Genomic DNA, 25,609 nt, shown 5'->3' on the forward strand with positions numbered 1-25,609 from the left:
ACACAACATATGTTCCAACGAAGTTGGTAAATACTTGAGGCATGCCTGTCCTGACCCGGAGACTTGTTCCACGTTATCGGGATTCACTATGGGCCACGGAACACCGCCGCTGTGACGACTACTTTCCTTTGCCCAATAAGACCCAAGAATCGCCTTGAAAGTTTTTGGGTACGATTGGGACCCAAATCAATTTGTAGTCCCCCAACTTTTTTGCGAGGATCGTTTTCTTGTCGCCGCATCTCGATGTCGGCGGTGTGCGCCACCTTCGGGCAACATCGGCTGGCCACCAGAGCCTTCCTTGTGCACTTCATAGACAATCCAAAACGGAACGTCTTTCAATGATACATGCGTTTCGTTTGCAGTTTACCTGGACACATATTCCCATTTATCGCCCGGAGTAGAAGAGCTGTCTGTTGCCAGGAACCGAGGCCAAGTTCCGAGGACATCGATGCGTATTTCGCGCATGCGCGGATCGCGGCAAATCCACGGTTACACACTTTGACGCGTTCATTGCTTCAGAAGACCGGTCCCTCTGGTCACTTCTAAACATTAAAAACTGCTATTGTTTAAATGCCGCGGTGTTTGTGACAAACTCCAGAAAAGGGGGCTCGGCTCCCCCGACCTGGACTGCAAGCATTCTTCGTGTCTAGACGGTCCGCATGCACGAAGTTTCGTTGCCGTTTCTCACGACGCTAGTCCCAGGCACCTTTTCTGTCCTTCAAGTTTGAGCCTGCTCAGCCAGACTGGCTGTCTTCTGGCATTCTCTCGGATAACTGTTGAACCATCTACTTTGAGGGCGTTCCTGTTGCCATTATCATTTTCAGTTGCTCGAAGGAGGCCGCCGCAAACTGGGCGGTCTCCGCCGGGTATTTTTGGCTGCAGTTTTTGTCTGAAGAGGTGAAACTCGAGTCCCTAGAGCGCTCCCCGAGGAATTCAAAAAGCCCAGCATCCTGCTGTCGGATTCTTGCGTGATGTGGGTCAGCGTTACTGGCTTCTCTGGTCGGCTTGTCTAACACGGTACTTTTTCTTCTCTCCCGCCGAGCGGTCTTTGTCACCAGGCTTGCTCTTCCCCTTCGTCAAACGGTCGAAAACGCGGTAAACTCCAGAAGATGCTCACACCCTTTTCTCGAGTTGCCCTTGTGCACCGATTCTGTGGCTTCCGACACTAACGGCTGCCGTACGGACACCGGGCGCAGCTGTTTTCTGCCGCGCATCCGTCCAGCCGTGGTGTCAGACGTCTTTCGTTTCAGCGTTTCTCGACATTTCTGCCGCAGTTTCCGTGCAACATTTCGTTTCAAAGGTACTCTCCCGCTGTGCGTTCCTTCTTCGGACGAACTCATGCTTCCTCTACGGCGAGGCGTGAGGGACGGAGCCCGCTCTACGCGAAGGAACGTTTTTTGAATGAGCCGCCTCGATGACTCCTGAACCGCCAGAGCTGCCGCCAAAGAGCGGCGCCACAACCGTTGTAGAAACTTCCGACAGTGACGAGCAGACATTTCGGAAAAGCAGTTCCCATGACGGGACTATGAATGCCTTCTCGCCGGGTCGGGCGTCTTGGCTTTCCGTTTCGTCCGGTGTGGCTCCGCGCGGATCGTCTGATTCAGCCGACGAAGAGCCAGTTGACTGCGCCAGCTCTGTCCGGCAGCACCAACAAGAAAACGAACATGACACTTCTCCCTTACCAGCAGAACCTGTCGCGCTTCTCCCCCGTGATGCTTCAGTCCAGAGCCTCTCTGTGCCCGATGTAGAAGCCGCGACCTCTGCCGCCGAGAAGGGTCTTTCGGGCGCGGGGCCCACCCCGCCGTACACGCTTTACGGTTCCTTGGCTGGTGACGTTCTGTTTCAGCGCGACGTCGGGAGTCCAGGGGAAGACGACGCAAATTCTGTCTATTCCTACTACTCAGCTCCTGACGCGTCTTCTTGTTGGCGGCGACTTTCCCTTGACGACGAGGCCGCGGTTTCGGACAGCGACGAGGCCGTCTGTCTGCTTTCCAGAGACTCCCGCCACTGGTTCTCCACGCCGCGCACACTCCATCAAAACGGCGACTGCGGCGCAGGCAGCCCCAGGGGTATGTACACAGGGCCGTCGGCTGGCGTTGGGCGCGAGAGCCTGCCGCGTTCTCCCGAGCGTCCGCGGCGCAGCCCCAGTTCCCGCTCTGTTCGCCATGCCACCAGCTGGAACGTCTCGCTGCACACTTCAGCGGAGCGCGGTTCCAGCCAGTCTCCGGATCGTTTTCTTTCGGCAGACCCTGCCTCCTTCCATTCGTCTTTCTCTCCTTTTTTAGACAGTTCGGTCCACGGCACTATGCTGCGCGACCTTCCGGAGGGAACGCAGATGGGCAGTGCCAAAGAGAGTCCGCGCCGCGCAGGAGGCGAGGCGGTTTTCGCGGCGGGGAGCGAGGAGAAGGCGGAGGAAGGTCTTGGAGTTTCACCACTGCGGTACGGAAGGTTGTGGAGAGACTTCAAGAAGAGCGGAGAGTCTGCGCGTCTCCGTCCGGTTCCGACGCGGAGACTGGAGTGCATCGTCGAAGATCACGGAACGTCGTCTCTCCCGTTTCTTGGAGAACCTGGCCGCTTGCGCCAGGACGCCAAACGAGACCAGGGCAACTCGCCCGAGCGCGGAGGTCGCTCTGGACACCTCGAAGGAGACTTCCAGGACTGGCCGTTTGTTCGTCTTGGGTCTCTAGGCCGCTCTGCAGCTTCCAGCTCTTTCCACGCGTCCAGACACTGGAACCTCGGCGACTCAGGACTGCGATACTTGCGAAGAAAAACCTTTCATGCAGGGCCTCGGAAACGACGATCTCACTCACTTTCGCCTTCTCTCACCCAGCGCTCGCTGCTCTCCCTGCCGTCCTCGCCAGCGGCATCTGCCGCTGTCGCCTCTCCAGCGAGTGAGCGCCTCGCCACAGTTCCCGCGGAGGACTCCCGGTCTTTGTCAGAGTCTCCCCCTCCCCGCGGCGAATATGGGCTTCTTCGGAGTCCAGGAAATGCCTTCCAACTCCACCTTTGCAGACGGACGCCGCCGCCACTCGGTAAAGAGGAGAGCGCTGGCCGGAGGGGATTTCCAACTCGAACAGGTTTGCCCGAAGGCATCGCCTTTGAGCTGCCGAGCTCGCTGGCACCTGCGTCAGCCCTTGCAGTCGCCGCGTCGTGTCTGTCGAGCGCTTCTTCGGGAACGCCTGGTTCTCTCCACACAGAAACAGAGAGGTTGGACGAGAGGGGAACGGCTTTAACTGAGCGAGAAAAGGGAAGAAATGGAACAGTCGAGAAACAAAATGGTACCTCATCTCCTGACGCTTTTTCGCGAGTGTCTGCCGGAACTCTGGACTTGCAAGGTGTTTCCGATAGCGGTGTGTCTCGGCCTTCGGGGAAAGAAGTCGCAGAGTCGCTAGAGGGTGGCGCCTCATCGCACTCAGAGTTTTACAAAGCTTTTCTGCAGCGGTCAGCTTCCACCTCCACATCGCAGACTTCTTGTGACAGCGCCTTCCGATCCTTTCGGACCAGCTCGGGTGTGTGTACACACTACACGGTCAGGCGATTGCTCTGCTTCCCTCGCTTGGCGTCTCTGGGAGCCCGGGCAGGTCTTTCTGCCTCGAGGCCGGACGGAAAGTTGTCTTTTTCGCAAGAAAGTGAACGAGAGAGGAAAAACGAACACGCAGGTGATTGTCGGGACAGGGAAAGTCGTTCGACGCCCAGTCGACAACGTCCAGCAACGGTCCCTGCTCTCGCGGAAGAAGAGGCGAAGGCAAGAGGCGAGGAATGGTCATCTGCTTCGAAGGAAATGCCTCTTGGTAAAACTCGAAAATGTGTCTTGGAACGCGTAGCCGCCCCTAATGAGTGGAGCAACTCTCCTAACGAGGTCAGAAGCGTTTCCTCACTTGACGACGCGCGCACCTCTCTGGACCCTCACTCATTTCAGAAACCTTTTCCCCCAGACACACTCGAAGCAGGTGAAGAAGAAAAGGATGCAGAAGGCAAGCAAGATGAAGGCGGGGAGCAACGAGAAGGAAGAGTGACCAGTCGAGAGAAGCAGATCAATTCTTGCGGTCTCCGCATCGATGAATCTGGAAGTTCTCCCAGGAGGGCGAGACCGTCTCTTTCTCGTTGTTGTCATGTTCCAGGATTTGTCGACTTTGGAGAAAGTGAATCGTCGGCTGGTTCTTCTCATCCAGTCGAAGGTCAGAAGCAGCTGCGAGGACGAAGTTCCGCATCGTATAGAGGGGGGCGTCAGATTGAGAATGGCGGAGAAGACGCAGCTGTCAATGACAGTTTGTCTCGGTCCCAGAAGAGGATTCGAGAGGTGGAGGTTTCGAATCGACTCGTCTCTTCGCTGTGTCCCTCTGCTCTCGAGGAAGAGTTGCCTTATCCGTTTCGCTGCCACCACGGCGATAACCTCTCTTCTTTTCTCTCCTCCGATCTCGCCACAGACGGCTTCTTTTCTCCTGAGTGTATCCGCACCCCTGCAGATGTCGCCTTCGGGGCCTGGCTGTCTCCTGCCTCGACAGGTGCAGACGCGTCAGCTCAAGAGAGAAAGGAGACAGACGCGACGAGAAGGGAGAACGTCAGTGTACCAGCAGAAGAAAGAAGACAGAGAGCCTGTGGGGAGAAGAGCGATCCTTACTTGGAGGCTAAACGCGCCTCCGAACTTCCGCCGCCGCGCCGCGTGTCTAGTCAGGTGTACGTAGACCCGGCAGAGGCCACTGGAGATGCGAAAAAAAGGGTGCCTTGGACCCGCAAGTATGCTTCGGACTTTGAGTTTTCTCTGGATTTGTCGGGAAACCAAACGCGGACGGAAGAGAGGAGATTGCCAAGAAGAAAATCGCCAGACCTTTCTTCTCTGGAAAACCACCGAGTTTTCAAGCCTGACACATCTCCGTTCTTCGCTTCTGCTGCGGCGTCATTTTCACTCTCGGGGTGCCCTGCGGGAGGCGCGCATGCTTCGTCAGCGAGTTCTTCTACCGAGTTTCTGCCCGAGCTTCATGGCCACGAGGTCGGGAAGTCTCAACGAGATTCTATTCCAAGTAATCGATTCAGGTTCCTGGATTCGCAGGATTCACAGCCGCACGAGGGCCGCCAACTGCTTAACGCTGCACGCGACCGCCGTTCTCTTTCCTTTGCTCAGCATCGACCTGGAGAGACAGAATCTGTTCTGTCTCACCCTGGATCGACAGTGGTATCAGGTTCGAGGTCGACGAGGGTGGAGAGGCCTCAGACAAAGAAAAGAGAACCGGGGAAAGAAGAGAGAGAAGTATCTGCTTTCTCTTCTCCCGCCTTCGTGCGAGGGCGGACAGAACGGTGTGAGAGCGCGCCCTGCTGCTCGCCGCTTGCGCGTGTCTCCCTGGATTTCGAGAGCCTTGAGAGATCGCACTCTTTTGTTGACCTCCAGAGTTCGCGGTCTTGCGCCTCTGTCTCCTGTGATTCTTTCTCTGCCCGCGGAGACGACCGTAGGCGACCCTCGTGTTTGTCTGTAGAAGACGGTGGCGCCAGTTTGTGCTCTTTCTCCGGTGGCTTCTCCTGTCGTCACCGCGAACAACCTTCGCTCTCGGCTGCATGGACGCATCGTGAAAACAGTGCGGATTCAGAGCGCCGCTTCGAGTCAAAGGAGACTCTCGGCGAAGCAAAGGAAGGCGAGACGTCTGGCGCGCAACTCCTCAGCGTCCCTTCCGGTTTTTTGCCTTCTTCTGTGCGCTTCTTGTCTGTCGAGACACTCAACCAGAGGAGCCCGGCGTTGTCGCCCTCGGGAGCCAGTTTGGTGTCAGCGCTCTCTGAGCCTGCCCACGATCTGTCTCTCTCGACGCATGCGCAGAAAACGTCTTCTCTCTCTCCTCCAGGCACTTCGGCCGATGCGTATGCGAGTCGCGGAGACAGCGTATTGTCTCTTCTACCGGAGTGTATGGAGAAACCTGGCAGGCGAAGTCCATCAGCCCAGGAAGAGAGAGGGTCTCTTTCAACTGTGGGGCGTTTGGAGACGCCTGTCCTCTATCCGCCTCAGACGAACGTCGAGGTGGTTTTTCCGACCTCTTCTCTGCGTCGCGAGAAAGGAGCGTTTTTCTCTGGAGAGTTCCTACCGTTCTCGCCTGCGGCTTCGCCAGCTCCTGACTCGCCTGCGTTTGCGAAAGAGACAGAGGAGAGAGACGAAGAAGACACATCTGATTCGGACTTCTTGCGTGCAGTCCCCCAAACGAGACTCTCCATTTTTGAGAGCTCGAGAAAAACCAAAGAGGGAGTGAAGGGAAACTCGACGAGGTCTTTCTCTCCTTCTTCGTCTTTTTCTCTGTTTTTTCCTCCTGCGTCTTCTTCGTCTTCTTCGTCTTCTTCTCGTTCCATGGGTCGTCAGAGAAAGGGCGTTTCGCAGCAGCTGGCTGGACCGACAGACGAGAGACAAGGAGATCCTTCGTGTGTGTCTCGTGTGACACGCCCGGGGATTTTGCCGCAGTCTCTCCAGAGTATCCCCAGAGGGATGCTGGGACCTGCTTTTCCCCCAAGTGGAACTTCTCTTTGCGCTTTCTCGAGTGCCAGAGCCCCTTCGCCTGCAACGTGTGCGGCGTTTGAAGCACTCGTCTCTCGGGAGTCCACCTTCTCGACAGCTGGCATCTTCGCGTGTATGCTGTCGAGACACCAGCAGCAGCTGGATGAGCTGCGAGCAGAGGTAGCGCGACTGCAAGGGGAGAAGGAGAGAAGAACACCGCGACTCAGAGAGGGAGAGGAAACTGCGCCTGCTCTTCCTCGGGAGAAGAAAAGGCGTTCACAAGTCGCACCTGCTGAGAGAAGAGTACGTGTCTGTGGCGCGTGGAGTTCGGGGACTTTGGAGGAGGTAGAGAGGAGACCCTTTGCGGTTGCGAGAAAGGCGAGTTCTCCTGAAGAGGACGAAGCAGGAGAGAGAGACAGAGGTCGCGAGAGAAGCGCGAGTCACGGCGCGGGGACCGACAGAGGGAGGAGACAGTCGACTTTTCGAGAAGGTGAAAACAGGATCGAAAAAGAGGTGAGTACACAGACGCCTTTGTCTTCGGGCTTCGCCACTCCTCTTCCTTCCCTCTTCCCTGGTCCGGAAATTTCACAGTTTCCCTCCAGAACGCTTCCGGCAAGGCGTCGTTCGTCGTCGTTCATGCAGAGGCGTGCTCGAGAAGAGACAGCAGAGGCAGGAGAGGGAGGAGCGAGAAAGGAGAGACAGCAGGCAAGACAGACAGGAGAGAAGCGTCGAAGTCGACGAACTGAGATATCTGGCGATGGAAGAGGCGACGCAGAAGAAGCGACACTGGAGGGAAGAGACCAGAAGGGAGAGAAGAGAGAGAGAGCACATAAAGAAGTAGGGAGGAGAGAGGCAGGAGGAATAGAGAGGAAGACAGAAGAACGACCTAACAGTCGTCGCGTGCCATTTCCTCCTGAGATAAAAAGGGCGTCTTTTCCGTCTCCCGCTCAAGTGAACGCCACAAGCATGAGGATACCGAATTTCAACTTCAGGCCTGTTGAGGAGAGCGAAGACGAAGATGGAGAGAGTTCGCAGGCAATCGGAGCTTCTGCGGAGAGGCGCACTGCGTGCATTGCCGCAGTCAGCGAGGAGAAAAAGGATGGAAAGCAGACTGTGAGCGGTTTCCCTGTTTGCTTACCAAGGGAGGAAGTCTCGACAGGAAAGGCTGTGGGAGGCAGTTTCTCTGGAATTTCGAGGAAGGAAAGGAATGGGGAGATCACTCTTCACCGAAGTGCCACGTTGCCTGTCAAGACACCCGAATGGTTCTCTTCTCCAGACTCGCCGCTGCATCCCCAGGAGCTCTTGTCTTCGCGTTTTGCGGCCTTCGACAAAGGAGGCTTGGCGCATGCGTCGGGCGCAAACTCGAAAAGCGAGAGAGAAGAAGACGAGGAGGAAAACGTATGGAACGAAGGCAGCACAGTTCGGGAGCGGCTGCGTCTCCTGGGGGCCTTCGTCGTCGATGAAGTCTTCTCCTTTCGCCCGCTTCCTCGGCAGAAGAACGATGGCAACAAAGGGGGGCAAACGGCTTCTGCTTCGCAGAAAGCAGACGACGCGCCTGCTGCATTGGGGGTTGCGAGACGAGACACCAAGCGCGATCGGGCAGAGGAGGCGCGTTTCGTTTGTTCGCGGAGGTCGTCCAGTTGCGGCGAGTCTGAGAAGAGACCGCGAGACTGTGGGCGTTCCCTCGCGAGTTCACATCCCAACGCTTCGAGAAAAGACGGGGGTTCTTCCCTCTCAAAGACCTGCCCTTCAGCGGCTCAACAAAACGAGGAGAGAAGAAGAAACCGAGAATGGCCTCGTCGGCGCGGCACCTCAGAGTTCTTCCCCAGAAGACTCTCCGGAGAAAGAACAGAGTTCTGCAATCCTCGCGATTCTCCTCCTTGTGAGCCGCTCGACTCTTTTGTCCTCAGAGGCTCGCGGGAAGGCCATCTGCTAGGAGAGAGACGCAGGGACTGCGAACAGGAGGCGAGTTCGATTCCTCTCAGCTCAACTCGCAGAGAGGAAAGAGACTCGCTAACCTTTTGCAGGGGTCGCTCGGCGCGATGTGAAGGCTCAAGCAGATCAGGGCGCTGCACGCAGATGGGAGAGAGCAGAAACGCAGAAAAGAGACTTCCGTCTCCGCCGCGAGAAGCGCTTCAGAGAACGAGTGGAGAAGGACTCTTGCTTGAAGGATTTCCGCCACTGGTGCGGCGTCTGACGATCGGGGAGATAGTCGGCGCTGGCGACTCGCGCTTCTTCGGAACCCGAGCCTCTCTCGCGCATGCAGAACCGTTTTTTTCTTCGGAACGCATGCAACGCAAGAACGACGGCGCGGACGCGAAGCAGAGCCGCCCGGAGCGCGAGAAGAAGAAGACTGACGACGGCTGCACGATCCCAGAAACGCCTTTGCGAAATCTTTGTCGTGTGCCCTACAGATTGGAAAAGGTCGTTTACCTGGGAACTGCTCTTTGCCTAGACGCGGTCTTGTATGAAGTAACGTTCATGCCGATTCAAGCTCTCGTGCTCATCACGCGGATCGTGTTCGGGGCTCTCGGGGGGGCTTCTGGAAGGAGGCAAACGGAGAGAACATCGGGCGCGGGAACAGCAAAGGAATGCATGCAGTCAAGGTATAAAGTGGAAGGAAAAACGACTTTCTCCGCAGACGACTCCGACGCGAGAAGCAAGTCTGCGACGCAAGCGGAGAGAAACAGTCCGGGAGAAGAAGAGGTGGGAAGAGATGGAAAAAGGGGGATCAGAGAGGCAGAAGAGGAGACAGAGATTGGAAGAGAAGCCGGAAGCGGCAGTACACGAGAGAAAAGAGAGAACTATGAAGGACGGATAAACTGCGGAGCTGAAGAGGGCGTTCTTTCTGTGGAGACAGGAAAGCGAGTGCCGAGATTCGAAGATGGGCAAATACAGACACCCCACACGCGGAGAGGAGATTTGGAGACAGTCAGTGACAGGAGAGACGCGTCCAACTTCTTCACCTCCACGAGAAGACTCGCAGAAATCCAGGCGTTCCTGTGGCAGATCGGTATGTCCCTTCTCTTAGTTCTGCAAGTTCTCTTTGGAGCCTCGAGGACGTTTTCTCTCTCGTTGGTCCACCAAGTGTCTGAAAGCTGCAGACGCGCGGCATTTTCCCTGCGTCATGTCGGACCCAGCGAAGAGCGAAATCTGCAAAGACAAATGGGTGAGCCTGCACAGGCAGCCACTTCAGGTGTCTGTACACCCCAGGAGCTGCGAGCGGACCATCGCAGAGGGCAGCTGCGTCGGCGAAGCGACAAGAAAGCTGGGAAGAGGAAGGGTGCGAAGGAAGGCTTTCTCGACGAGGTGGATGTACACCCGAGCGGGAGGCCTCCGGTCCCGGCTTGGAGTTACGTCAGCGTCTCCAAAGGCGGACCGAGTTCGCCTGGAGACGCGTTTCGTCGTTTCGTCTCTCACTTTCTGCGAAAGGTGTGGTCTTTTCGCAAGCTCTCTTGTTTTTCGCACAAAACGGCAGAGGAGAAGAAGGACTTTTTGCCGAGAAAGGAAGTCTCTGAAGGCGAAAAGCACACACTTGATGTTGGTGGAAGAAAGTCGAGGGCGTGCGAGGCTACGAGCGTCGAGGAGAAGAGGAGTTCTTCGCTGGAGAACCGAGAGATCACCCTCTCTGAAGGAGAGACTCGGGAAGCTGGGAACGCAGTTAAAACGCAAGTCCACGGTGAAAGAGAGGAGAGACCTAGGCGAGAGCGAGAAGAAGAGAGACTGAGAAGAGAGGGGGGAGAACTGGAGGAGGATAGGCTTTTCGGCGTTGCCGGACTGCTAAAGCGCCCAGGTCGTTTCTCTCTGGGATGGGTCTTTTCGCGTGCACAAAGAGTCTCTCGCTCTTTGCTGCGGATTCGCCTCTCTTCAGAAGAAAAGAGAAACACTGCAGCCGAGGAGACGCTGAAGAGAGACACTGCCTCAAATTCAGACAAGCATTTTCAACAGGAGATGAAAGACAGCGACAAAGGAGAGAAACGTTCTGGGAATTCATCTTTCATGCGACTCTTCAAACCCTTGTACAAAGACTCTCAAACTCTTTCATCACCTACACAGGAGTTCAGGCCCACTGTTTCTTCTTCTACCTCTTCTCCGTCTTCTTCTTCCTGCTCTTCATCTTCTTCATCTTCTTCATCTTCGTCTTCTTCTTCCTCTTCTTCTTTCTGCTCTTCTTCTCCGCATGCTTCCTCGTCTTTCGGCCTCTCGGGTGTGTCTGCGTTTCCTCTGGGTGTTTCTCGCCAACCGCCGCTGCTGGCGCCTGCAGACGTATGCGCATTGGTGCGTTTTTCTTTGTTAGTGGCGAGCGTCTCTCTCTTTCTGCTGGTCGATACGTCTCGGGTGTACCACTACATTCGCGCCCAGCCATTCATGAAGCTATACGTCGTTTTCAACATGCTCGAGCTCTTTGAGAAGATGTGGAGATCTCTCGGCAGAGACATATTCGATGCCTTGATGCGGACGACGGTTCAGCTCCTCTCCAGGCCTGTGCAGGCGTCCTCCGCTTCGACTGCAGATGAAGGCGAGGAGAACACAGAGACCGCCGAGAGAAAAGAGGAGACGAGGTCGTCCGTGCTTGCGTTTCCCCACACCTGGAAACGCCATCAAAGAGAGTCTGAAGAAGGCCGCGTATGTCGAGACGAAGGGGGGCGAAAGCGAAAAGAAGCGGAAGGACGAGAAGAGAAGAGGAAAGGACACAGGCAGGAAGAAGAGAAAGAGAACGAGTCTGCTTTTCGCAGCAGAGAGGACAGAGAAAGAGAACTCGAGTTCATCATCGGAGGAGAGAACAAGGAGAGCAGTTCTGAAGGTTCCTCGGCGTTTCTCAAGTGTCGCGCAGATGTGCGTACGACGCCAGAGAACGACGAGACAAACGGACGACTGTTGAAGACGGAGGACGGAGACGAGGAAACGGAACGCGAGTCCAGATTGTGTTCTGTGTTTCGTGAATCGACGGGGCAGGCCGGAGAGGAAGCTTTTGTAGAGCCTCATGCACTTCTCAAACGACACACTTGGGCAGGAGACTTTGAGCGAGAGTGCTGGACGTTTCTGGCGCATACAGAAGTCCACGATTCCCCGAGAATCTCTCCGAAGAGCAGGGGAGAGACCTCTCAAGATGCCGGGGAATCTCAGGCATTCAAGCAGACTTCTCCTGTGCATGCAGGCAAAGCGACCTCACAAATGGCTCAAAGTCAACTTCCGTCCTTTTCCGGTCCTTATCATTCTTCTCCTTCTCGTTCTTCTCGATCTCATTCGGCCCATTCGGCTTCTCATTCTTCTTCTCGTTCTTCGTCTGCATCTTGCGTGGGAAGGAGAGGAACGCTGCGGCACTCTGCAGGTCATTTGGACGCGGCAGGTTTCCTTTCTCCTCGCTCTCCGGCGGTGCTCCTCGTCGCTTCTTCTTCTGCCTCTGTCGCGTGCAGTGTGGAGGCGCCAGCCCAAGAAGCCGCCGGCTCTCTGAATATAAGGCGAGGGAGGGAAGGCGCGTCGGGAGAAGGACCTGGTGAGCGGCGAGAGCAGGAGAAGGCGGATCCGGAGAGAAGAGCGAGCACCGCTTGTTCACGGTCGTCGCGAGCGTCCGGGAAACTCTCGGTGCAGACAGGAGTGGAGTGGAACAAGTGGATGTTGTGGGTTGCGCAGTACCTCCTCGTTCTTGCCTACGTCCTCGTTCACACATGCATGCATTTGATTCGCGTGCTCAGTCTCAATATTGCGATCAACTCGTCCGAGGTGAGAGGTCAAAGAGTTCGAGTGAGAGAAACAACAGACGAACGGAGGTAGTGAACTGTGAGGACCAAAACTCGAGACTAACGGTGATGGACCACAAGAGAAGAAAACACAGAAGACTGTCTTGCACACCTGTCCCAGGCATTCTGATACATATATATATATATATATATATATATACGTATATGTAAATATAAATATGTATATACATTTGTGCATCAGGTTCTAGTGAGCACGGCTTAAAACTGCGCGTAATTACTGAATATATACATAAAAAATACACGCATGTGCATGTGTAGATGCCGATATTTCCTATGGACACGGCTTAAAAGTCTGTATGTGTACTACATATATGCCTGCATTTATCTATGCCTATATATGCATTGGACGCAGGTTAAAGTTGCGCTCATGTATATTATATATATATATATATATATATATATTACAGGCGTCGCTATGCGTGCACAGATATACTGCAAATATATATATATATATATATATATCATTAAAGGGTGTACGGTTATGTACGTATATGTACACATATATGAGCTCAGATGCATGTGCATAGATTTTTTTGGAAATAGCTCACTGGCCCCCTTCTGCGTGTTTTCAGTCGGCCATGTTTTTGATTGTGGTGACGAACAACTTCGGGGAGATAAAGTCTTCGGTGTTCAAGAAGTTTTCGCCCACGACTCTCTACTCGATTGTCGCGGCCGACGTGGTGGAGAGATTTCAACTTTGCTGCGACGCGTTCATCGTCTCCCTCAAGCTCGCCACCGCAGCATCTCCGCGCGCGACTTCCCTTGCTGCTGTCTGTTCCTGGCTGGTGAGATGAAAGGAAAATCCCAGAACTGAAAACGCTTCGACGCAGTTCACGTTCAAAAGAGTGGAACGTCATTCGCCTGGCCGCTGCGGAGAAACGTGCTCTTCTCTTCGACGAAAAGTGAAAAGGAGTTTAAGAGTGGAAGGAAAGAATCGATCGGTGTGAAGGAAGCAAGGTTGAAAGAATTGGGGCAGAAATCGGAGGGGCAATTCACTGTCAGATGCAGACTCTCTTTGCCGTCGCTCTTTTTCTCCTTTCTCTGTGTTCGAGGGTCTATACATTTAGACACCTATGTGCGGGTGCATAATGTATATATATATATATGTATATATATGTATATGTATGCATATGTATATATACATGTATCTTTATATGTATTTACGCGCATAAATGCCTATTCGTGGATGTGTCTGTAGATGAGGTCTTTCGCGGTGTGTGGCGTCACAAAGGTCGCGTTTTTTGCGCAGTCGCTGTTTGGGAACGTCGAACCGCGTCCTGCTCAAAGAGCGGTGCGTTCATTTTCTCTCCAAAGATAGACGGACACAGTTGCCAAGAATCCCTCAGAAAGGCTCTGCAGACAAGCAAGAGTATGCCATGTACGCAGGGAAAGCAGCACCTGTGCGGCACTGCCATTCTCATGCGACCGTGGATGTTCTTTGTTTTGGCTGTCAGTGCGGAGTTTTTCTGCTGGAGATCGCAGTGGACTGGGTGAAGTTCCTCTATCTCGTCAAATTCAACAACATCCAAGCGACTGCCTTCGACGAATATCAACACGTGAGAAACGCGCTCTCCCTGCAGGTCTCATGCACTGTGGAGCGAAGTCAGGAAAGAAAATCATCCTGTGCTCAAGAGGGGTCCACTACGGAGTAGACGGACAGGGATTACCCTGTGGAGGAAAGCGAGAGTGTCTCTGCATCGCGAAAAGAGAGAATTCAGCAAGGGAACTGCACCTGGATTCCTTTGCATCGTAGCACTAGGAACTTGAAACATCATTAAACATGAGAAATGTGATGCACATTCGTTCAACTCACACGGGGTGTAGAGACACTTGCTCCCTGGCCGGCCCTCTCACGGTCAGCAGACGAATCCACTGTCGGGAAAGAGAGAAGCGGTGCGAGTCGTTTGTGTGAGGAAGCGCCTTTTGTTGATTTCTGTCTTTTCAAAAGACAAGATGAGGAAGCAGACAAGGTGCGTGCAGTGGCGAGTTCTTGTCAGTTTCTTCCCCCCGTGGCATGATTCCACTTCTCCGCTCTCTCCTCTCCTGTTCCTTCTTATCACACGTTGTTTTTTCCTTTGTTTCGCTGTCTTTGTGTCTCTGTCTCTCTGCGCGTGATCACTTCTTTCTCTTCGGTGTGTTTTCAGTCCACGTATTTTCTCCACTGATGTGTTTTTTCAACTTTTTGTTTTCCTTTTTCAGGTGCTGTTGGCGGACGTTCTGCTCTCTCGAGTTCCGCAAGCCCAACGCCACCTGCTTCCAGATGGAAATTTCAAAGTTCCTTGTCGGGGCATGTATGCTTTCTCTCACATTCCAACAAGGTACTTTGCCGAAAGTCTTGTGAATTCTGGACTTTCTCTCTTCATCTCTCTTTCGTGTTCCCCCTTTTCGCATGCGAAGTTTCGATTGCCGACTCCCAGAAAACTCTCCGGAGGAACACCAAGAGCTCCCAGCGGCGTTATCCTTCTGCTGTTTGTCTTAGTCTTCCTTGTCTCCGTCTTGATCTCTCTCTTCGATTACGAGAAGGATCCGAGACTTTTTTAATCCGTCTTAAGTAGTTTTCTGTGTTCTGTTTCGTTCTGCCTCGCGCCTGCAGACGCATTGGATTCATGGAGCTTCCTATCGTCACCCTCATCATTGCCTGCTTGCCGGTGTAAGTGCACATCCCGCCGATCTTCGAAAGAAGATCGTGTGTGAATTCGGTTGCTGCTCGTTCCTTCGCTGCAGCCAGCATTTTGAGAGACCGCCAGTGCGTTTTCTCGTTCTGTCCGTTCGACAGAAGACTCAGGTCAGATGTGCCTCAGGTCTTCTTCCTTCCTTTCTGCGGTTAGGTTTTGAATCTTCGCTATGAGGACCTGTTCGCTTTTCCGTGATAAACCGGAGAAACGAAGGGATGATAAAGAGATAGAGCGAAGCACGGTGGCGGGAGGGAGACCAGAGAGAAAGCGAGAAGAGATGACAGGGAGAAAAAGAGGTTAAAAGTGGTGATGAGGTAGAAACAGGAGGAGAGCGAGCAACAGAAAGCGAAAAGGAGTGAAGAAGAGAGAGAGAAGAGAGAGAAACAGGAGCGGATGGTGAGATGAACAGTGTCTTTTGATTTTCTCCCCTGACACGCGCTTCATCTTGTGGAAGGCTTCTGCGTTGGAGGAGTTTGACTCTCGAGACCACCATGGCTTTTTCTGCTGGGGCTGAAAAGCCATGGAGATGCCGCATTCTGTCGTTTCATCACAAACGTTCGGTAAAAAGGAGCAGTGCTGGGGCGGTGCCCGACGGGTGACCTCGAGCAGAAGAGACATTGAATCGTCTCCTGCGCAGCTGTCTCCTTCAGTGGGCGGCTCGCTCTTCAGAGCAATGCGAGCAGGGTCACGAAAAAAGTTAAGTGACAGTGAGAAATGGTGTTGTTTCTCCGAAACGGGGGAACAAGGCTCGCTTTCGCCGGTGCATGTTCACCTGAGAGAAGCAGCGCAGAAGTTGAGAGTGCTACGACTACGAGAGCCGAAGCCGTCTACGTCAACTGGCTGCGTGCGGGTTGCCCGTCTCTGCACACTCTTCGTTTTTTTTATAAAGACGCTCCACTGTCACACCATCAACGTGCTTAGCGCCTCCTTGTTTCTGTGGAATCCGACTTTTTAACGCGTTTCGTTGTCTGCAGGGTTTCGTGGACGTCGCCTTCGACTCTCGTCTACGCTCTCTTGGGCTGGCTTTGTCTGTTTGTGTCCAAGGTACAGAAGAGCACTCCTTGAGTAAAAGTCACGAGAGTACTCTGCGTCGCAGAGAGAGGACGGGGAGACTGGGAAGGAAGTCCGTTAGACATCGACTGCAGTAGAACTCCTTTTCTGGAAGACGTTTTCCGAAGTTGAAATACCTTTACTCACTAAAAAGACTCTCTTCCCTTCCACTTGCTTTATCTGACGCAAAAGGAACTGCGTGAATCCCACCGACGACGGGGGCGGCTGGTCTGGTACAGGTTGTGCGCAAGAACACCTGTCATTTATTTGCAAGTTTTCCGAGCTTTCCACTGCTTCTTCCGCTTTCGCGCCGAGAAAACTTGTTCTCTTCGACTTGAATTCAGAAAAAGGCGCTTTTCTGCTTCACAGTTGTTCCATATCGGAGAGGCTCGAGGCCTTCCTCGCTCTCTGTCTCCTGTGGCCTTTCCTACGGACGTTTTCAGTGTTTTTCGCGGCAGCAGACCGTCAAAGAAGTCCTCGTATCCTCTGTGCATCCAGTTTGACTCTCGCATCTTTTGTGAGAGAAGCGTCTTCTATTCCCTTCGCACAGGGTTGGGAAGCGAAACGCACGCGGATTCCAGAGCGTCGTCTGAGGTTTGCGGCACCCAGAAATCAAGTGAAAAGAACCTGCACTGCATGTATTCGGTGTCCGAGTGACTCGAGTGTATTCGCTGAAGCTGAGTGTGCGTTTCTGTCGCGGTTTTCAGGTTCTCCTTTCGCTGATGATTGTCGCATTCGCCACCAAGCGGCGAAGGAATTTGCGCTCTATGGAGCAGTCCTTCGGCGGCGTCAACGCTCTCTGAAAACCGGGAAGCAAGGCTCGAAAGACTCAAAACGCAAAAGGAGCATGTGATACTCGCGTTCTCAAACGAAAATTCGACTCTGCTGCGCGGCTTCTGCCCCCAAAACCGTCGGGATGTCACCACACACACGAATCAACCAAATTTCCGGTTGACAAAAAAGTTGTCTTCCACGTTTAAGTCGTTTTAATCTGCATGTGTCAATGATGGATAGTCACCGGCAGTCATACTCAATCGATTGTGAGTCGTGCCTAACTAGATCAACTTTCCTACGCCAACAGCGGCGTGTGTGGTGACACTTTCACGGTCAGATAAGTCAAAACCTGTCCACCGGTACGCACCGCCACCTCAGAGTGGTCACGACTATCTTCTTGTCCCGCATGCGGCGTCGAAAAGAATTCCAATCCAAACCGACTCTGCGAAAAAGTAGTTTGTGCAGACGTAGTAATCTCACTCGATAGTCAGTATCAGGACCCAGCACCCGCGTGGTTATCGCGTTGTTGAAATAACTGTTGTCTCTGTGCAAGTGACCCGCGAGCTAGAACTGTCTACCTCACATCTCGGAAGAGTTCCAACTTTGTACGCAGTACTCTCAGTCTTAACTCTTCTCTCAGTAAGTGTTTTTTATCTGGTAGAGCAGCGCGACAGCGACAGTTCTTTCGCGCAAGATCTGCCGGTGGAACGGCTTCTCCGTGTGCAGAGCCCAGGCGCGTTTCGGGTGGACCTTTTGTGGAGCCGTACGTGGGTGTTTCGCGGGAGACTTTCTCCCCTTCTCGTCCACACGCTTCTGCAGCTTTCCCCGAACAAAGAGGCAATTCAGAAAGATGTGAAAAATGCCAAGATAATTTCCGTGGTGGATTCAAACCCATTTCTTGTGTTTCCGAAGTTCTTTTCAGAAAATGACTCCCCTGTGGATGAATGGGGGTTTCTGTCGGGTGTTTGTGGCTTTCTAAAACTGCCACAACAGAAAAAAAAATAAAGACTGTCTCACACAGCATATGCAGCACGTTCAGTGGTCTTGTTTCGTTTTTGTGGAGCACCACTGGTGTACGCCCTTCCCCTTCATTTGCTTCCTCTCCACGTGTCTTGGGGCTTATGTGTCTTTTTCCCCTTCTTTATCACACCAGAGAGGCAGATTGCAAAGAGCCTGAATCATCAGGCGATTGCGAGTCTTGTGATACCGCCTTCTGTATCCCTACTTCTCATTTGCGGGCCGCGACTACGACGCGTAAACATCACAACGATACGTATGTCCGGGGAATTGCCCTTGCACCTGTCCACAGGAGGCAGCCATACGAATAAAAGTACTGAGATAGATACACGCACGACGATGTATGCATGTGTGTTTTGCGTCCATCCGCCTTGCAAGATAGGTCATCTAGTCTCGCATGTGAGAGGAGTGCCAATGGCCTACTTTCTACAGCATATTAACGGCTTCTGCACCTCAGCTGATCCTGAGTCGCAGTTTCTAGCTCCGTTCATCGGCCCACTGGAAAAGAGCCTTTCTGTGCACGGGGGACTCGGCGATGAGAGACATAAAAAGCAGACGCAGCCTCTTTGAGCCACCCAGAGTTCTCTGAATGTGACGAACAAGAAAACCAAGGAATTCGACAGCGACAGTCATGTTGAGTGATTCCTGTTGAATGGATCTGTGTTATTGCATCGAGGAGAATTGGAGGGTTTGAAAGACGCTGGAAGGCAAATTTACGCAAAGAGAAGTTTCAAGTGCCGCCTTAAGACCGAAACTCTAGAAGAAGAGGGGGGAGGATGTGCACGCAGGCACAGCAAGCCTTCCGCGGCAAAAACACCCTGACAATTCCCTTCAGGCAAAGCATCTGTGTTTGTGGGCGGGCTGCAGGCCGCTTCGACATAAAAGGCGCTCAAGGGTTGTGTTTCGCTTTTAGTCCAGGAGACTGGGAGGTGCACTAATCGCAACCGACCGGGTTGCGAAGTCAATGTCCCAGACGGTTTGGTTAAACGTTAACGGAAGCAAGAACCTGATAGCAAAGGAAAGACACTCCACGCAAGTTTCTGTGGTGTTCTGCACTGCCAAAGTGAACTGCGTTGAAAGTAGCCAACCCAAGAGGAGCGTCGGCTTTTTCTCTACGAATCTGCTCCATTATTCATCGAGCGAATTTTCTGACCCAAGCGAACTCGACCGGAGACGCGTTGTTACCTACGGCTCATTTGCGAACTGACAAGCAAACTAAAACTGGAGGTGGCGAAACAATGTGCAGGCATTCATGATTTCTACCGCGAACAACGCGCAGAAAGAAGAGCCTTTGTCACGGGCCTGTTTTCAGTGAAGGAACGTAGCAGTCTCCTGGCTCGTTGCTGAGGTCCGTGGAAACTGCGTTGGAGGCCCTAGGTGTGAAAGCTGAGTACTACCTTTTATCTGGAGGCGATCGACAAGTCAGCAGCATCTCAAACTTACGTTTTTTTCCCTGCTGGCGCGTCGAGATCCGTTTCTGCCGCGGAGAGCCTCCCCGCCTGCGAACCTCCCATGACCAGATTCTGGAGAGTCAGGAGATCCCCTCGATCTGTGCCGTCTCCGACTTGCGCAAATCGTTCGTCGTCGTCTTCGATCCAATCTGTGCCTTCCTTCCCTTCGTCGACCCACCATTCGCCGTCTGTTTTCCTCTCCGAAGGCTCCAATTTCCTCAGTTCTTCCCGTGTCTGCCACACGAAGTCGCGTTCCCCCGGGTCGCCCACGCCGAGGGTCCGGACCGCGGCCTCAGCGTCTGAGTAGCTGTCGCCTTTTTCGTCGAGAAGCAGCAAAGGCTTCTCTTCGTCTGAGCTGTCAGAAGCCCGGCCGTAGCGCCAGAGGCGCTCCTGTCGCTGCTGCACGAAATCCCGCAGAACCTCCCGACGGCGATCCAGAAGCCGCCCTTCGAAATCCGCCACCAAAGTCGAGTTGCTCGAGGTGTGCATGCACCGCAGCTCGTGTGCGTTCGCTCGGTCGTACTGCCTGAACTTTTTTCCGCAAAATTCGCACTGAAACAAAACCTCCAGGCCGCACTCCTCCATGCGGTCCTCCAGCTTACTCCTTTTCAGGTACTTCTCCCCGAAAATCTCGGCGGGCAACTGCCGCAGCGGCGGCGCAAAATCATGCAGCAGGGGCTTGGCAGCCACATCGGGGTACAGCAGAATTTCCAGAGAGTCGTCGGCCGCAGGGATGACGGACTAGAACGTTCGACATAAGCACAGAGACAGACGCAAGTGCTGAACTTCAACACTCTATGCTATCCAGGTCATTCCACATTGGCTGTGTCTACACTTTAGGATCCTATGACACTGAAATTCTTCTACACTGGTTATGTTCCAGCACTTTTAGTGCTGGATTTCAACATCCTATGACGCAGTAAGATTCCTCCGTATCGCTTATCGGCTCGGAGTCATATAGAGGGATTGCTGTTACCACTTGTATCAAAGCGTGAAAAACGTCCTACTCACACGTCAGTATGACGAGTAGAAACAATCACCGACACCGCTATGAATTCCAGGGAAAACCGAAGCCGGAAACCCACGGAACGTGAGAAAAACGTTACTTGCTGGACCCCGGGCAAATCAACAGGGACCGCCAGTTAAGGGTCCTACGCGAATTCGACGCGCGAGTCTCTGAATCAGAGAAAGGGTGAAACTCTTCCTTTTGCTTTTCGACACGGAAACGTCGGACAGCTGCTGCGCGTCAAGGAGAGGGCGACAACCACTCGAAAGACGCGAGACTACGTAAATATGCAAGGACGTTTTGTGTGAGTAGAAACTTTAGATTTGAACTCTACAGCAACACGCGTGCAAATAGAAAAGAGACTCTTTGCGCGAGTCACTGTAAATCTGATGCCTACAGAAATACGCGCGTGCACTCTACATCCATCAGCGAAATCGGGCGTCTTTCGCATACCTCTCTCACTGTTGTTTCCTTCGGAATTACTCGAACGATGTGTCCGATCTGAATAGAAGGCATAAACACCACAGAGAGACTCACATAACTACTGTCACGCTGAAGTGGTGAAAACGTGGAATGATGTCTTACTCGCCGAGCATTTCCACGAATCTAAATACAAGAAGTTCAAGGAAACAGGTACAAAAGAACGCGACTTCATCGTCGTCTTCAATAGACCGAGCTTTTGTCAACTGGAACGTGTGCACGCCACACGAAAGACTGCGCTTCGCCATCGGAAGTGCAGCATAGTGCAAGTTTCTCCTCCCGTAAGAAACCACGGGCTGCACAGAAAACACAGCTTGCCCAGAAAGCAAATGTTGCACAGATCCTTGCCAGATCGCATTAAAAAACACCGCACAAGTGGCGTGTCAAAACAGAACCCACCTTGTTTCTCTGAGGGTCTCCGTGAACGGTGACAAAGAACCCCGCGATGTCGGAAACCAGAACTTTTCCAGGAGGCAAGTCCTGCCGCGCCTGGTGTGCTGAAATGAGGAGGAGCCCTCCATTCAAGGACAAAGCTGAGGTTCTGAAAAAACAGACCCCAGTAGAACCGTCACTCATAGACTGTGTTGGACAGGGGAACTTGAAACAGACGATCAAGTTCTTTGCCTCGAGGTTCGATTAGCTCCGTACAGCTCTAGGGAAACGGAATGTCCGAGACTTAGGCGAACGCAGGCTCACACAGCTGCATTCGGTTGTTCACGTGAGTCCCAGCAGAAGCACTTAGAACGTACAAAAGCGTTGGGAAGGTCCATACAGTCCGGACGCAGAACGTGTTCCTCCACTGAAATCAAAACGAATGAAATTCACTCAAATGGCGTCTCTCTGCTGTTCCTGTTCGAGATGCTCCCCAGATCAAGCCCCGGCATTTAGAGTCCCGTAGAAACCGCGACAGTGTAGAATGAAGTCTCTCATCGTTCAGGGTGAAAGCAAGACCTTCACGAAGGCAAAAGTTGCCCAACAGGAACTTCCTGAGGTAAGATTCATATTTTCAGAGAACCATTGCGTTCTGAGCTTCTCGGGCTGCTCCAAACAAGTACATTCGACTACTTGTGTTCACGAGAATCAGTATTTGCAACCAAGACACCAACACGCGCCGCGACAGTCCTCACGGAAACACAAAATACAAAACTTCGCAGTAGACACTAAACACAAAACGGGTGCTCTCCACGAAAACATCACAGGGAGAAAGTGTTTATCCAGCTACGCATCGGTGCAAGAACAAGGAGAATCCGACCTTGTAGGAATTCCCTGCAGACTGAAAAGCATACGAGAGATGAGAGAGGTGTAAGGTGTCTATTCCTTTCCTGTTATCACGATGCCCATCAGTTGACACATTAGGACAGTAAACCGAGAGTTCCTCCCCCGAAACTCGAGATAAACGCGCTCTTGAGACATCGGGCTGTTCCGGGAATTGAACCCGGGACCTCTCGCACCCTAAGCGAGAATCATACCACTAGACTAAACAGCCGCGTGCGTCCAGGTATCTTTCCCCTAAACATTTACAATGGAGATCTTTTGCTACACGGAATTAAGCCAGAGTTGTCAAAAGAGAATGGCACCTTCTCTTCACCAATCCCTGTGTGTGGAAGTTTGGATGCCGCCTTTTCAAGATCTGTGCGACAGACGCGAAGATGACCTGCGCAGCAACTCCGCGGAAATCAAGAACGTATTTGCGAGGTCTACAGGGCTGAAGTCGGTGCCGAGTTGAGACCCCAGACAAGAACAGGCAACCTCATGGCGAGGAGGAACTGAAGAAGACGCGAAGTTACGAGTTAATGAATGTCGAGAATTTACGTTCCTCACCTGTCGCCGATATTCTTGAATTTCATCAAAAACACTCGCGATTCGGCTGTGCGTCGAGCCCACTCAATTTCTAGTGAGATGAGTCGTCCGCGTCCTGGCGGAGTGTAGAACACGCGTCTGCCTAGGAAGCAAGGAACAGCAGACGAACGTACCGCCCCTGTTTGTGTGCGCTCACCGTGCTTTTCTGAATCCGGTATTTACACGACCCTTTTCTTGGGGTGGAAGTAAGGAGCACACAGTTTCGTTTGGCAGTCAAAATGCAGTAGACCGACTGTCTCCTCTTAAAGCCATGTCCCTGTCGACACTCGGATGCGACTGTAGGACCCGCATGTCCACGGAAAGGCAGCAACTCCTTGTCAACGCACGTCAGTGAGAAACTCCTGCATGGCGAGCGACTCTGCTTGTGTATCGCCGTTCACAGGAAGCCCACATCTGTGCAGCGAAGGGTCGCTCCGAAAGCTTCACGGTCTACGGAGAAACTTATGCATCGCCTCGCCTGCGTAGACGATCTCCCGCACCCGCGAGAGCCGTCCGCTCTCTCTCCCCCGCATCTGAGTGCTTCACTTTTTCTTCATCACCAATTCTTTCTCTGTTCGGCTCCTCCACCCCAGAAACGAGCTGCGAGTCCTCCTCTGTGCCCCGGTCCGCTTGTCGCGAGAGTTCCTGTCGTTCAACTGCCGCCTGGATCTTCGGTCGCCTTTGATATCTCCTGACTCGAGCCACTGTTGGGGAGTTCCACGTACAACGCCCGTCTTTGCGACACAGGTGTCTCCGCGAGTGAATGGACAGGGGAAGACTTCCCAGCATCCACGAAACAGAATCCTTACCTGGTTCACACAGGCGTTCTTGAATTCTGTAAGTTGTGGCTCGGACTTTGACCTCTCCTGCCAGGCCGTGGACACCCGCAACTTTGCCTACAGAAAGCCAGTCGGTCTCCAGGCTTTTCAGAAGCATTGTGTGACGAGGCAGCTTCTTTTCTCCTTCTGGAGAGCCTTGCATCGTCTCTGCACCTCCACTCTTCGTCTGGCCTCCTTCTTCGCCTGTGCTCACTTCCTCGCCGTCTTGGCGAACGGCGACGACACCGGACAGGAGAAATTCCGGCTTTATTCCGTCAGCGCGCACGAGCGACCCTCGCGCTCGGTGCGGTCGCAGAAACGGCCTGAACGGATCTGCGCCGTCATGAGGGAGACTCGCTGCCTCAACATGCTCCGCTTCTCCCGGCTTCCCTGCACAATTCTCTGACCCAGGAACAGGCACTGCTGCTCCTGGAAGAGCCCGCCAGTCCGCCGGCGGTCTCGAGCGAGGAGAAATCTCCTTCTCCGTGCCAGTGTGGGGAGCGGCGAAGCCTCTGGCTGTCTCTGGACCTCCTTCTCGTCCCCGCCCTCTGCGTTCGGGGAGAAAAAAGCTCTCCTGTGACGAGGCGTCCTCCTCTGTGCATGCGTGCAGAGAGTGCCGCAGCTGCTGGCGTTTCAGAAACCCTGGACGTATCTCTCCTGTCCTTGAATTTCTAGAAAAGACAAGGGAGCGAACGAAGAGTCTCGGATCGACTGCAACTGCGTGTTCCCGGGGATCCAGGTGAGGCGTCGACGCGAAACAGAACAGCGAATGATGCGGATGCAGAAGGCGACAAGCAAGAAAGGCTTTTCGATCAGAGACGGCACTGCTACTCTGGACGGAGTGCAGAAAACAAGAAGTTGAGTGGAAGAAACCTCGAGTGTGACGCCGGAATCTGAGGGGGCGATGCGTCTCGGCACTGAACTTCGTCGACTGGAGAGCCAGGCATAGAGGGGGAAGGAAAAACACGAACGAAAAAAGGAGAAAAATCGACAACTGAACGGCTGCGGTCGGCGACCGCAGCAGAAGAGCCATGATTCAGAAGGGGAGCAAAGAGCCTTCGACTTCCATCACAAACACCGGCGAAGAGAAGCTGCATTGCGGCAGAAACACTCTGAATTGAAATGACAAAAAAAAGGGGGAAACGAGGCGCGAAAGGAAGGGTCGCAGACGAGGCAGAAACTCTCCTTCGATGGCAACTCGTGGTGATATGAAAAAACAAGACAAGACGAAATACGTAGCAAAGCTAATCCCCGAATGGCGGTGGAGAACAGAAGAAGAGAAACGAGGACACTGGTCAGATTTTCTTCGTGCGTTTCATTAAAAAAGGCTGCTTGCTCTGGATGTCATACGGCGTTCGAAAGACATATATATACATAAATATATATTGATTCTTCAGCATTGACTTTCTGAAGGACTTTTCACGCAGAAAGACGAAACGAACTTTGACGTTCAGTAAAACAGCACAAGAATCGTAGAGAAGGAGAACAGAAGAAAAGAAAGATGGACAGAACTAAAGAAGAAACAAACGAAAAAAAAGACAAACCGAGAGCCTACGAGACCGGCTTGTTAAGGTATGGAAATCAACTCGTGCCGTTCTTCGAAAAGAGAAAAAACACGAGAGGTCGTGGCACCGAAGGCGTCAAGAATGGGGAAGCCGATGTGTCTCCGTTTTCTATGCAGAGACAGTGAAATACGGTTACGTCGGAGTGTGGGTTTCCGCGAAAAGTCCAAGAAACTGCCCAGTTCACTCGGAAAGAAGTTGTGGGAAAAGGAGAGTTGGGCTCTAGATCTGAATCGAAGAACAGAGCGCTCTCGGGCACACCCCTTTGTTTCTCGGAAGGCCGGTTCCTGCACCCGCCATGTCATTTGATGGCAAAAGACAAGTGAAAAGGGCGCGCCATATAGATCTGTCGACTTTCTAGAGTCATTTACATGCGCACAGAAGATTTTTAAAGCGTTGGAATACTGTCTCTAGCAGGTAAGAAAGAATCACAATCGATTCAACGCACGCAGACCAAGACTCTGGGGTTCCGTCGCCGACTTTGACCAAAATTCTGGGGCGTTAGAAGCCGACACAAAGTGACTGCCGCTTCCGTTTCTTTTCTGGCTGGCATTACGAGCTATCGAGTGCATGTGTGTCTGTGTATTCTGAGAATGGAGTGGCAAATCGGACAAAAGCATGCGGAACCGAGTCACGGTCCGAGAATAGCTGGATAGGCTGCATGCAGACAGCGTGTCGTCGCTTTTCAGCCATTCCAGCGTTCCAC

General features: G+C 53.1%; 2 protein-coding genes and 1 non-coding gene across 3 annotated transcripts; 1 reads left to right on the plus strand and 2 right to left on the minus strand.

Moving 5' to 3' along the window:
- Window positions 1-1,414: 1,414 nt before the first annotated feature.
- On the plus strand, window positions 1,415-16,820 carry TGME49_321340 (membrane protein, putative; the record flags this gene model as incomplete). The annotated part of the gene is made up of 7 exons (XM_002371636.1): window positions 1,415-12,193; window positions 12,804-13,016; window positions 13,686-13,787; window positions 14,431-14,549; window positions 14,825-14,881; window positions 15,881-15,950; window positions 16,664-16,820. 7 exons carry the CDS (start codon window positions 1,415-1,417, stop codon window positions 16,757-16,759), a joined length of 11,436 nt encoding a protein of 3,811 aa, XP_002371677.1. The 3' UTR covers window positions 16,760-16,820.
- A 1,063-nt stretch (window positions 16,821-17,883) lies between these two features.
- Window positions 17,884-25,437, minus strand: TGME49_321310 (16S rRNA processing protein RimM domain-containing protein). Its single transcript, XM_018783017.1, has 6 exons — window positions 23,333-25,437; window positions 22,506-22,626; window positions 21,084-21,225; window positions 20,658-20,705; window positions 19,191-19,939; window positions 17,884-18,753 (listed from the first exon to the last, which is right to left on the minus strand). The coding sequence occupies exons 1-6, from the start codon at window positions 24,372-24,374 to the stop codon at window positions 18,657-18,659; spliced, it is 2,199 nt and encodes a 732-aa protein (XP_018638396.1). The 5' UTR covers window positions 24,375-25,437; the 3' UTR covers window positions 17,884-18,656.
- Window positions 22,099-22,170, minus strand: TGME49_321320. Its single transcript has one exon. It is a non-coding gene; the product is annotated as a tRNA-Pro (tRNA).
- Window positions 25,438-25,609: the final 172 nt, after the last annotated feature.

This window comes from Toxoplasma gondii, chromosome Ib (assembly GCF_000006565.2).
Source record: "Toxoplasma gondii ME49 chromosome Ib, whole genome shotgun sequence".
NCBI classification, from domain to species: Eukaryota; Apicomplexa; class Conoidasida; order Eucoccidiorida; family Sarcocystidae; genus Toxoplasma; species Toxoplasma gondii.

Bases quoted from the DNA above. Each gene is read 5' to 3' on its own strand.
- TGME49_321310 (XM_018783017.1), bottom strand. From the start codon at position 24,374: ATGGCTCTTCTGCTGCGGTCGCCGACCGCAGCCGTTCAGTTGTCGATT. The intron at 22,627-23,332 runs GTAAGGATTCTG...CTTGCTTCCTAG, and splicing joins AGAACGCCTGTGTGAACCAG to GCAGACGCGTGTTCTACACT. The intron at 20,706-21,083 runs GTGGGTTCTGTT...CCTTCTATTCAG, and splicing joins GAGACCCTCAGAGAAACAAG to ATCGGACACATCGTTCGAGT.